The 13,599-nt window shown below is 43.2% G+C and overlaps 1 protein-coding gene across 1 annotated transcript in view; it reads right to left on the minus strand.

The window, feature by feature from the left end:
- The window catches only part of ROR1 (receptor tyrosine kinase like orphan receptor 1), a 172,309-nt gene that overhangs the window by 12,907 nt on the left and 145,803 nt on the right, over nucleotides 1-13,599 (minus strand). Inside the window, exons 5-6 of the mRNA XM_074875838.1 lie at nucleotides 1,544-1,671; nucleotides 65-382 (exon numbers count right to left, since the gene is read on the minus strand). Coding sequence (XP_074731939.1) covers nucleotides 65-382; nucleotides 1,544-1,671 — 446 coding nt within the window. The remainder of the gene's footprint in view (nucleotides 1-64; nucleotides 383-1,543; nucleotides 1,672-13,599) is intronic.

The following is a 13,599-nucleotide window of genomic DNA, read 5'->3' on the forward strand; positions in this document are numbered from 1 at the left end:
CCCTTACAGCCAATCTTTTCACAGCAGTATTTTTTGCGTGGCGGCACAGACAGTTTTCACTTACTTTTATTTATGGGATCTGCCATCGGAATCCCGATCCGGATACAATTGACAGCTTCGGGGCTATCTGGCTGGGGAAGATCTTCACAGTTGGGCAGCTTTAATCTCATCAGAATCATGGGATTAGATCTTGCAAAAATGTACTCTGTCTGACACAGGACATTTTCCAGGATTTCACATTCATCGCGGCACAGGTCTCGTGGCTTGGGAACTGATGAAGTCTCATCGCAGTAGGGGAAGGCGTAATGGCACAGCGAAGGAATAGCAAACTGGGAGCATTTATCTGACAAATGACTGGAAGTGCCAATCATGGTGAAGGCAGCTGTAAAATATACAAAAAGATTTTACTTAACCTGGTGGGAATTTTATTCCTGTGCTCTTGCCTTCCCAGTATAACCTTCATTTCCCATTGCAACCATTATTTTCAGATGTTCAGGTGATGAACAGGCCTTCCAGAAATACAGAGCACTAATTACCTTAAACGGTGCTGATTTCGCTGACAGAGAAAATACATCTGGTTTTCAACACGGGATTAATGTTAAGCATGTTACCAAAGCCCCAAACCTAATTACAGCCCCCAAATAATTTATAATGGTTTGCAAAGTCATATAGTATTTGGATGCCTTTTGCCCAACAGGTAAAAACCAAAGTTCCTGCAGGATGACAGTACCAGTACCTTCGTGGAAGATGACAGCTTTCATACTATCCCAAATGACTTTTCAAACAAAATGGTGTAAGATTATGAACCACTGGCTGCATAGAAACAACTGGCCATTCCTGTGAGCAATGCAAAACCCTTTTTCACAATGCTGACAGTGGTTGGATACAAAGGGAGAACACTCTAGGGGGAAGAGAAATTTGGAATATTCTGTCAGCAAGAGAAAATCTGAATATAGATAAGATGATTACTGTGGCTGGGATCTGGCCAAGGTTAATTTATGTAAAAAAATAGAGAAGCATCACGATGTCTATGAGGCCTCAGTTTGAATTCAGCACCTCCATCAGTGAGCATCTCCCACAAAAATGATGAAAACTGGTTCTTTACTAAATCTAAAGGAAAAACACTACCTGCTGGATTATTTATGCAGCCTCTTCCAGCACCTAAATAATCTCAACCACGTAAAAATCAACTAAGTCTGGTCTCCTTTTGCTTTTAATATCTGCTTGGATAACAGCAGCCTGGTTATGAGACTCGCAGAAGCTGTAAATACACAGCTCCTTCTCCTTGAAAAATAATTTTTTAGTTTCTTTTGGGGGAGCTGGATGATCAGAGACATGAAGGCTTCTCTGGCTGTCACTCTTCAGATGACTCCCTCCACTGATGCTACACATTGCAGGAGTTCCGGGCAAGCTCTGTGGCGGGAAGCTCACAGCAAGGGAGGATAAAGAGCAAATAAAAACAGTACTGCAGTTTATAAAATTCTAGCAGCTTTTTGGGAAAAGACAGCTTCGTGGGGAAGAAGCGAGTGCGTGTTTTACCCACCTGTAATCTGATTTTCTATTTCACCTTGCATATGCAAAGACTCCATATAAATGGTTCGGTTTCCAATAAATCGTGCACAAGCAATCCCCCTGTAGGGCTGGCAAAACCCGTCCTCTTCATACTCGTCCCTGAAATCAATCATAAACACAAAAGGGTGAAACATTTCACATGCGACTTTGCAACAAAATGTCACTACAGGGAGCTGGCACTTGTATTATTAGAGGCCGATGCGAGGGGCTTTACTGTGTTTGTCTTGCACTCTGCGATTCGTTCTGGGTGACGCTCACCCAGCGCAGGAGCCCACATGCCGCCTTCCCCTCCATTAAGAGCCTGTGATAAGGGATTATATGGTCTTTAGGTAGCGCAGGGGGCATGGCACGGGCTTTGTGCCCTGGATGATTTTAACCTTAAAGGATTCCCACACTGCTTGCAGGTAGTTTTCAGTTTTCTCACAAACGAGCCCAACGTGAATATAAGGATTATATCCTTATATTCAACAAGATCTTGAATATTTATTTTTTCTTAAAAAATTCAGCTGCCTGGTAAGAACAATTAGTGGCATTTCAGGTTAGCCAGAACGTGCATTAATGTTGTATGAAATGCTTTCTGCGGGAGGCGGGGAAGGCTATATTCAGGAATATACCCAGCCTTGATTAGAAGAGAAAACAAACTGCCTGAAAAAAATATTTACGTTTATTTAAAGCAGTTAATACGCTGTTTTCTATTTTTTAACCAAACTTGTACTTAATATTGATAAACACAGCAGGAAGAGACATGCTAGCAGAGACAGAATTTAAAGTGTATATAGAAAATCAAACCACTCCCAGCACTGATACCCTTGAAATAGGAAATGTTTCTTCAGTCTTCCATGAGTGTGGTAACAGTTATTGCTGAAACAGAACCAAAGCTAAGACAGGAGTTAAATAGACAGATTTCTTTCATTAGGTGCTTTGTTTTATGCAATATAGGAGACATTTAATACATAAATCCAGATGTGAAATTATTTGCCAATATTCTTCAAACAAAGCAAAGAAAGGAAATTACTAAACCTCTGAAGACCAGACCAGTCACTGCTTATTTTGAACAGATAATCAACAGCTAAGTGCTGGCACACAAGGATAGTTTTATGGATGTTTTGAGGAGGGGTTTGCATACGTGATCACTGAAACATGCACCCAACTGCATGAATCAGCCCTTTTACTTTCTTGCTTTGAGAATCCAGTTGGAGATATTTGGGACCCATTTTCTGGAAAGATGGATGCTTCGGCTCTGCTGAGGCCCTGGCAAAGGGAGATGCCTTATGAAAATTTGCTGATAATTTCTTTGTTATTTATGCTGGCACCCATCTGAGTCAGCTACTAAATGGCTCTCAAATTAGGAAGAATTATATTGGAATATCCCTAAGTATGATCACAGCTGGGTAGGCAACAGGTTACTTTCTTTGTTTGCTTTTTTTCATCCTCCCCCAGATGCCAGCCTAACAATGGAATCAGACTATGCCTTAATAGGGAAAAATCAGACCTTTTTTAATCAACTCTGCCATTAAGTTCAACAAAAGACACTTTCATCCCCTCCTGAAGACCTTGGCTGTGAGAGCTTGGAAATGCAAATTACATTTAGCCTCTTTGAAGTCCCCCACTCATTGTGTGCATGCTTAGAGCAGGCGGCCAGCCTGCAGCCCTGCTCCCCAGTGCCCTGTCACAGCGGCAGGGGCGAGTTAATGGGATTAGCGGGAAGAAGTGGTAGGATCGCCTTCCAAGACACCCCAAACATCTCCCGGCACTCCTGAGCTACCAGCTCCAGAGCAGCATCCCAGGATTCACGCAGCGTTGTTTTCCAGTTCACAGGGAGAAGCTAGACACCATGAATTAACTGCAGTAATTTATGACTGTGAAGACAGGGGGGTGGGAAAGAGGGATGGTAGAGATGGAAACCTCCTTCCACAGCCATCTCACATCAATTGAGAAATCAACGGGAAAGGATCCAGCCTTCACTGGATGATGGTCCCAAGATGTTCCCAAGTACATTGAAAACTGGATTGCAAAAGCGCAACCTTTAAACTGCCAATTAAACTCTTCATTAACTAAAGCGATGCCTTAGATAATGGATAGTATTCTGCCAACAGAGATACTCAGAGACACAGAACCACATCCATGTGTTTCTGCATGGAGTCAGCTCTGACGAAAATATTTTTAGCCTGTTGGTTCTTGAGAAGAAAACAAAACAGCTGAAACCTGAGCTGAAAAACCACAATAGCTACTGCAGGCTCTGGAGGTCAATCCTCCATCTTCTAATCTATAAATCCTCCAATAGAATATTATTTATTTATTGTTTATTATGGAATTTAACTCAGGGACTACACCTAATAGCTTGCTCTTGAAGGCGATCAAGCATTGTAATTTAAGCACACAACTAGATAAAGACAAAACCTGGAGGAATGCAATTAACATATCAACAAAGCAAACTCGCCCTGCTCTGAGGCTCACCTTTGAACTAAAGAAGACTTAACTGCACTAGCTGCATGCAGCAAGGATTGCCAGTGAGCAGGGACACCAGTTCACCTGGATGGGACTGCCCCGAGGAGCAGGATACTGGAGATAATCTCAGAAGGTGAAGATTAGAGTAAAGAGAAGAGCCGGGATCCCACCACCTCTGCCCCTGGGGCTGCATGCCAGCCGTGAATTCACAGGGGCAAAACATGAGATTAGTAGCTCAAATGGAGCAGGCCTACTTTGAATTGTTTTGGAAATCAGCTCCATAATGGGGCAGAAGGATGAATCAGAAAGGACCCCCAAGACAGGAGAGGATGATGTCCCCTGGTCTGCCCAGGCGAGGTGATGAAGGGAAGTACTGGGGCATGAGGTTCATCTATTGTTCCCGACAGCTATCAGGAGCTCAGAATAGCAGCTCCCACAAGAGGAGTCCTGATCACAGGCTGGTAACACGTCACGGTGCTGAAGTTATTGGCGCATGCTCGTCAATGAACAAGTGGCCACATCTCACTCCCTGGCTCTGTTTCTGTGTCGCCCTTCATCAGCTGTTCAGGGTCACACGAAATCCCTTCTTGCCTCTGCATCTCTTCATGATGTCTCTTCCCTTCCCTCACTCCTGCACCTCTTTTCTAGGAAATGGAAATGTTTACATCTAATATCTAGGGGCTCCCTGGATATCCCTTTGGTTCTTGATGAGCAACTGAAGCTGTACCCAGCGATACCCAGGGCAGCCCTAGAGGCTGCAACCCTGCCAATGCCGCTGCAGCTCTGCCGGAGAGACACTCCCCGAGCCACCGCTCCCCACAATACCATGTTTTTGGGGGGCAGCCGCCAGCTCTCCATCTAAGACCATTTCCCACTGAACAGATCGCTGCCTAGTCTGAACACCCTCTGCTCGCCAGACGTTTCATCCAAAACCAGAGCCATAGCCTGCCACGGAGCCCACAATAGCACGCAGAGCTCCTACACGGCTTAAACACATTCCCCACCTCCCGCTGCCAACTGGCAGCCGCTTTTGCGGCTGCCTTTAAATCACAGCTATCAATTTCTTGGGATCAAGGCTGAGATGGCCGATTCCTTTTACAAAGTTCACGTTTTCCATACCTCACATGCTTTTTGTAAGTGAATCACAGCATCACTGCTCAAATGTGTATCTGCTTCATGGTCCTGATCCGATTCTACCCACAGCAAAAGGATGGGTCCCTTTGGCTCAAGCAGGAGGTAAATTAGGCTTGATTTGGCAATTAATGTGTTAAAACTTACAGACAAGCTTAAATCCTAATGAAATGGAAGTCAATCTAAGCCCTAGGCATTGCTGATTAAGGATAGACTTAATCAGTTGTGCAAATTCTCCACTGAACAGGAGAGGCAAGCAGTCAGCAGGTGAAAACACCGACACCAGCTTTGCAGAAGCAACTTCAGCGACCGTTGTGGGGCAGCTTGGCCACCCTCCCAGCGTCAGATCTCGGGGTCTGGGTGCTGTCCCCTGCCTGACTCCCACTTCTGCTGCTGCCTGCACCCCGCAAAGCCCTGGCAGCCATTCAGTGAAGACTACAGAAGGAAAAGGAAGGCGCTGGATTTTAATGACTGACAGATGATACAGCGCTGTAGTGTTTTATGATTATTTCTTTTCAGATTTGGTCTCCACTCTGTTTTCTGTTTGGGTCTTTAAATATTTCTAGCCTTGATATTTATCTTGGAGCTTGCCCACTGCTTTTAGATCCCGCTGCAGTTCCCCCTGCGACAATACTTCTGGCTTCATATAATAACAATAGTACCATGGATTAAATTTACACTATACTCAGGTGTCTTTAAGTATCTGATTGCACAAAGTTTACAGAAGACTGAGTAAGAGCTCTGAAGGGTGTCCACACCAATTCACTAACGTAATCTGACCTGAACTAGAGCCTGCATCGACCTGGGACGCACCGGGTCTTCACGCAGCCCAGACTTGACCAGCATCTTTCTTTCTATGGATTACAGAGGCTGCATAGAAAGATCAGCACCGTAATGAGGTAATTCATGTCTCTCTGGGTGTATCTGAATACGAGTAAGTGCCTATATGAGTAAAAGGACCCTGCCCTTCACATATGGTTTAAGATGGTAAAGACCTCAACAAGGGTCACCTAGACAGAGCCAGAAGGAGAGACCAAGTCACAGCACACACAAAAATTTGCAAACCACTGACAAAGAATTCACTGTCACCGCTTGGGTTCATTTCCCCCTCTAATTTTCTTCTGTTTTGTGCTAGCACTATTTACATCTGTCAACCCTGGGTCACCAGCAGCTTTTCACATATTGAATTGGTAACAAAATAATAAACCAACTCTAAATCAAGGAATGGTTGGTGCAAGCTCAAGCTTTTCCTCCTTCCCTTTGCTTCTCACTCAGACCCTCCCAATGGCTTTCTTGGTGTTACCTGACTGCACAGCAAGATTATTCTTTTCTATTCTCTTTCACCCCATCTGACTTTGGCGTATTGAAGAGGTAAACATGAAAGCAAAAGAGTGCTTACAGCTCCACGTGCAAAGGTCTTACACTGGATGAAAAAGCACGTTCAGAAAAGACAAGAGCAGTTTGAGACTCGAACACCATCCATTGCTGGGCCTGGCACTGCCGCATGGCCACGGTTTCAAAACGCAGGGCTGCTTCTTACGTGTGATGGAGGGGCTGCTCTCCCTAAAGGTTACCCCGTAACTGATGTGTGCTGCTTCCCACACGCCACAAACTCCCTCAGCTTTCCAGGCGAACGCAGCATCAGCAACAGGCAGCAGGACTGAGCACGGCAGGCACTCCTGAGACAGCGATTCGTTAATAGAAGCTCCCCCGAGGGTTGTTTCTTGTGGGAGATACAGTAAATGCATAAAAACGTGAAAGGAAAGGAAGGGAGGACCAAAATCTCTGACTTTGCACTGGGATCCCAGAGGAGGTAGTTACATGGGCCATATCGGGACAGATCTCTTTATCTCATCTGCTCATGGCGTGATGGCACCAGTGAATCGAAAGGCTGATCTGCCTCCCAGCACCGCGCCTTTCTGTTGCAGCCTGAAACCGGGGAGAATTTCTAATTGCCTCTGACTTAAAACAGCAGCAGCTTTTTAGGCATCCCCATGCAAACCAGGCGAAGCACCTTGCAGCAGCGGAAAAGCAATAACAATCAGTTTGCAATTTGTTTCTTATCGGCTCGCGCTAAACCTGCGGGCTGTGCGGTATCCACCTCACCCAGCTGTGTCTCTGCAGCCTGGTTTCTAAACACAAACCATTTCTGCAAGACCCTCTGTCAAACTCCACTTCCCAACATACTGCCCTTTCTTTCCCAGTCTTTTTCTAAATTACCAGAAATTGCCCAAATCTAAACAATATTCTCAGCAAATGTCAATGACAGGTCTATGTACTTAGTTTAGCAAAAGCTTTGTCACCAGGCTTTAACATGAGGTCACGTAGAAGTATTTAATAAATTAATAGAAAAAATGGAACTTGTGAGATCATGTTGTATTTATTTTTACAATATCCAGTGTATTAAAAATACATATTCCAAAGATGGTGTAATTGTGTGGTCATTTCTACCACACCCCATGGATTGATTTCTTTCTTTTTCCCCCCCCCTTTTTTTTTCTTTTGTAAGAAGGATTTGAATGAGTACTCAAGAAGAACAAATTGTAAATACAGGACTAATTTTGATATCTTGAGCGAAAATGGGCAAAGGAGAGATGTAGGACAAGGCAAGACGAAGTCCGAAATGCTGTGAGCGTCCCAAGACAAGAGGTAGGAGCATCGTTCTCCCTCCCAGTGCCTGTTCTAACACCAGCCAGCTACGATAGTTAGTTGGTTAGATGGGATCATTGGATTACCATTATTTTGGTAACTAAATCTCTAACTGACAGCAATGTAAACAGGTGAGTGTACATAGAGGCAGTGAGGATTAATAAAAGCAGCAGGGGAAAGGACATCATAAGGTTCAGTGGAAGACAGCCATATAAAGCCAGCACGGGATTAAGGTGTGCGTGCAAAACCAGACTGATTTATGAAGATTAACTGATGTGAAGAGCAAAAGCAAATAAATGCTGTATTATCTCCGAGATCTACCAAGTGGAGATGGAGTAGCTTTGGCTCTGTGTGAAGACTGTCCAGACATTTTTTTCACTTATAAAGTGAAAGGCATTTTGTCTTGCTTAAAAAAAAAAAAGTTCTACCATAGCTCTAAACTAGTCAGAGCTGTTTATCTAAATAATTTATATCCAGCAGCAGAGTACTGATGGAAAAATGCAGCCAACGTTGCCTAGTTCAGACAACCAAGTGCTTTATACCCTTCTCTTCCAAGGAAAAACTGCTGCTTGCTGCAGTGGAACAAGAGCAGAGCGAGCAGACAGTTCAGTTCCCATCACCCCGGCTCAGGTGGGGATTCACATGGCGCCTGGGGACACTCCTGTGCCCTCTCCAGAACTCCACCAAAAGGGTCCTGCTTAACACTTTCAGTCATGCACCTACAAATCTGCAACCTAAAACTGGGGTTATGGAGGGTGTTGCTTTAGGGGAGCTGAGTTGATAATGAATGGTGATAGGTGACAGCACAGAGGGAAGAAACATGCTCTAGAAAACTTTGCGGTTAATTAAAAGGTGTATCAATAAATTATTTTTATTATTACATATATCCAATACACCCCCTCTACATGCATTGATGCTGTATAAATTAATCGTACGTTGTTAAATAGATTGTATTTTGTTCTGTACTCATGTCCCAGCTTCACAGAGAATAAAATGAAAAGAGTTTTTACTTGGCAGATATCCCTTAAAGCAAACAGATGAATAATATTCTGTCATACTTTCCATAGAGCAAAACCCAGTTGCTTGTGCCTCACTTTGAAAATGGGAACATATTGGCTCTGTTTCATAACAATATTTCAGAAATGTGAGGGCTGCATTTTACTTTGCAAAAAGAAGAGAATTGCCCAGACTTGCACGTCACTGTGTAATTTAAGGAAAAGTCCTGTGTAATATAAGCTATTGCTGTTTTCACACCCCCTTAAAGTCACAGGGCAGTTAGGGTTTAAATGGTTCACTAGAAAAGCACAGGCATAAACTAAAAATATTAATAATGCTGTACTTTGACATCATTAAATTTACAGAGTCCCATAGCACCACTGATACACCTGGTTCCTAAAAATAATTTTTTAAAATCAGTAAGCAAATATGATCTGCCTAAATAAGTACTTTACTTAGTCATTATCTCACATTCCAGACTGACAGCTGGTTTAACATGATGCCTCCAATTCAGAGATGGATAAAGCGTCCAAAATTAATGTGAGTTTGGGATGCTGTTTCGCACGGCTTTGCACGTGGGATGCATCGAGTGGCCCAGGCCAGCGCTGAGGCCGCATTATGGCCATTCACCGCTAAAACTGGGACAGACAAAATTCCCTGACCCCCCAAAAATCTTACAATTACCCAAACATATTGGTCTGAGCGTTTCTCAGGGCTGCCTACCGTTGCACCCCCATCCCCCAGTCACTTCTCGTTAGAGGATTTTGGTGCTGAAAGGAGGCAGGTTTGTGCAGAGACATAAACATCACTGGTGAGAGCTGACATGTGTTTTCTACTAACCTCATCTGGGCAGCGCGGCAGCATCCACAGCTTTGGAAGCTTAATAAAATACATCTCTCATGCAATTAATCTCTTGGCAAGGATGCACCGAAGCAATTACTGCATGTTTTTCTTTGTCATCACAAGAAAGTTTTAGTGTCTCTATCAAAATGATTCATTTTGGGGAAGCAAAAGCTGCCTAAAAAAGCTCAGTAACAGTGGCCACGAATTTGATCTAAATATTGACCAAAAATAAATAAATTAGCTGGGATGTTAGTCTCTGAGATTCACTCTTTTTCTCCTCTTAAACACTTTATAACAATCCCTTCCCTACCAAAACTCTTCCTGCAAAGTCAATGGGTGTTCCTGCAAGCAGGGGTGCGCACCAGCCGCGCGCTCGCTCAGCAGCTGCAGCTGGTTAGGAAACAACCCTGGTAACAGCGTTTGGATCTTTCCTGGCAGATTTCTTACATCATTATTCAAGATGAACTGCAAATCATATGCTTGTAGTTATGGAAATAGCAGGAAACTTCTTGCACTTATGTTTAGTTTGACAAAGCTATTTTAAGGTTACGTTGGGAAGGTCAGTTCTCCAAGTTTCTAGATGCAGAGGAAAAAAAACGTAAAATGTTTTTGAAGAGCAGTCAAGCAGGATAAGATTACAAGTGCTAAACGTTGCCTCTTCTATCAAACCTTTGTACTGCACAGAAAACCACACTCCCTCCTCCTGGATTCCCTCACGGAGCCACGATGATCTCATACACACGTTCCTTATCCACCTCTCATCAGGCATTAACCTTTAGATAAGGAGTTCTTGACGGAACGATCATCAGCTTCACCCCATAAATCGGCTGCAGCCGCTCTGCCCTGAGTGATACCAGACTCCCCCTCTGCCCCAGAGGGGCTCAGACCATCGGTCTGACGGCCCTGGGGTGCCGACAGACAGGACCAGCCCATATCCCATCCACATCCATCTCCTCCACAGCCAGAGAGCAACCCTTGGGCACTGCGCTGGGAAGCTGGACACAAAATAAGACAAGCAAAGGGAAGTGACTTCCTCTAAGTGCCTTGGCCCCATCCCTCAGATTTTTGTCCAAATCCCTAATAACTGGGATCTTTTTGAATGCACATTTTATGAGCAGCCTCAAAGCGTACTACAGCCCGACTGCCACATCTCCATCAGCCACCCGTGCCCTTAATCAAACATCTCATTGCTTTCACATGCACAAAAAGTATTTAAGTGACCTATTTGACTGGGAAGCTGATATTCCCCAGAGACTGTTCTCCACCTGTACCATTGCCATATGGGAGAGTTACTACAGGTTTGCTTGGTGTGCATGAGGCCAGCACTTCTCCACGTAGGAATGGGAGAACAACACACCCTTCTGCCTCTCGGGGTCTGCCAGGAGGATACACATAGGACTACAAATAGGTTGTATCACAAAGGACATACTCCAACTTGTATTCAGTCTCTAATCAGACAAAAATCCCCAATACTAAGGAATTTATTCATTATTTAATCACATGAAGTTATGGAGGTTGTTCAGATTTCATTGAGCAATAAAATAAGTTGCAGATTACACTGTGCATTTCCCCCACAAATTTGATTTTTTTCCCCCCTCATAATACACAGAAAAGTGCACCTCTGTGATATATTAAAAGAAGAAACTCTAAATAGAAGAGAAATAAGTCAAGGTTGAGTCACCTTTCAAATGGCTCAATCAGGACATTAAGGGCTTTATTCCCAAATATTCTACTGCCTCTTTACAGGCATAATGGGGCCTCAGAGCAAGTGTTCATGCAACTGATACCACATGAGAAGGTTTCTTTACACCAAAAGTGTGGCATAACCAGGCTTTAATGCATAAGGAGCTGGGTCCTCCGAGAAGCACTGGTTTGAGAAAACAGCAGGGACAAGGGTACTTTGAACCGCTGTGATTAGAAGAGGGTGAGAATAATAACAAAGTTTTAAGTAACACCTTTCTGTTTGCCTTACATTAAATCTCTTTTATCAAATGTCCTTTTTTTAAGGAAAAATTAACATTTTAAATTTTCCAGTTAGCATTGCTAATGATTCCTGTCTCTCACAACTGCTTATTCATTGCTGACGACTGAAACAGCTCAAGTGTTCAGCAAGAGATTTTGCTTGCTGCTGTATGATACACACCTACATTTGCAACAGGATAGTCAAGTCTTCTGGAATACATAGGAAATAACACACATTCATAAATGAGAACACCAAAAATGAAATAATGTAATCTAAAGCAAAAGACAATTTTTTACAGTGTTAACACATAGGCTATTTAAGTACCATAGGAAAGTATCTTCATTTTCAAGCTATTTTTCCATCCTATGCATGTTTTTTTTCTTTCTCTCCTATGGAAGAACATCCAAACTTCCCATTCTCCAGCAATGTGTCTTAAAGACTTGGTTTATTCCCTGATAAAACTATTGCTGATTGTTCTTTGCCCAGGAGGGACTTCTTACAGTAGGCAATAGCCCGCTCCTTCCTGGGCCTCAGGACACTGCAAATGCAGCTTTGAACTATTCCTAACTGATACAAAAACTTGTAAGCACCAAGAGTCAATACTGAACACTAAAAAATGAGTTTCAGAACATCTGCAGCCCATTTTATCTCTCACTCACTCTTTCCTGCTTTACCTTATTTTCTGAAGTCACAGCTTTATTTCTGCTCCTCCCTCCCCTCTCCTACCTTCTAACATTTAATTTGTCTTATGTGACTCAAACAGGTCTTTCTCCAGGTGACCTAATATTTTAACCTTAAGCATGATGAAAAACAGACTTCATAAATCTGACACTGGAATTAAAAGTGAAACACATGCCTCAGCACAAGTTAATTAAAAATAATACATATAACGTTAGCTTGTTTAAACTATTATTTGACCAAAAATTTGCACCCATCAATAACTACTATAGTCCACAATTGCTGCAAAAATAACAGTAACCACCATAAGCTCAAACTTACTGCAAAAATGAGCTATGTTACCTCTCCTTCTACTTATCAAAAGTTTTCACAGATCCTGCTGAAGCTGCTGAGCCGAACTGCTGAGATGCTGGAGCACACAGCGTGCATGAGGGCAGTCTGAACCCCGGGGCACGGGTATGGACTTGAGCACACCAGTGCCCCAACGCACGAGCCCTGTACCCTCTCAGCAATGTGCATCGCTCTTAGATGCCCCAATACTAATTCAAATACCAGTAATTACTTGCAGATAACTAATTTTACAGGCAGGTAGCCTTGTTCCTCTCAATGTGGTAACTCTTGCCCTGAAGTGCGTATCTGTAGTTCCCTTTAATGGGACAGGGGAGAGGCCAGCCACGAAAGGAAAGATAGTGGATGGAGAGTAACTACAAGGAAAAAGATGATCTGAAATTCCAGACTCCTTTAAAAAAATCTAGCAGAAAACATATTTTCTAAATGGCCTTCCTAAGAATTATGTCAAGGTAGGAATACAGTGTTTTTCTCTGCTGACGAGCAGTCTGCGGGTTGCTGGGTTTATGAGCATAATACTCATACTTCGGCTGGGGGTAGCTGGTAAGTCCAAAACGGTTTTAAGCAGTTAGCCTTACTGAAATAGTTGGTCAAGTTTAACAACTGTGAAAACATTTAAAGTTCACATAACTTGCAGGTCTATCATAAATTCTGCTCCTGACAGACACACATAAATAGAGGCTCCTCAGCTGGGAATAGCCAGTCTGCTTTAAAGGGTACCATGAGTTATATTAAACTGAGAATGTCTTGTGAAAAAGATTGCTTTCGAGATAAGAAACTCATTCTTAAGACAACAAACATGAGTGAAAATATGCCTCAGTGAAAATTAAGATCTGTCCATCCATTCCCTCATCGTAATCGGATAAGGGACAGAGAACTTGTTTGTTTTCTTTAAAAGCATTCTGCCTCCCTACGTAGGCTGCACAGACCAGCATGAAGCAACCACACTTCAGTCTTGGGACCAAAATATT

Source organism: Strix uralensis, chromosome 8 (genome assembly GCF_047716275.1).
Source record: "Strix uralensis isolate ZFMK-TIS-50842 chromosome 8, bStrUra1, whole genome shotgun sequence".
Lineage (NCBI taxonomy): Eukaryota > Metazoa > Chordata > Aves > Strigiformes > Strigidae > Strix > Strix uralensis.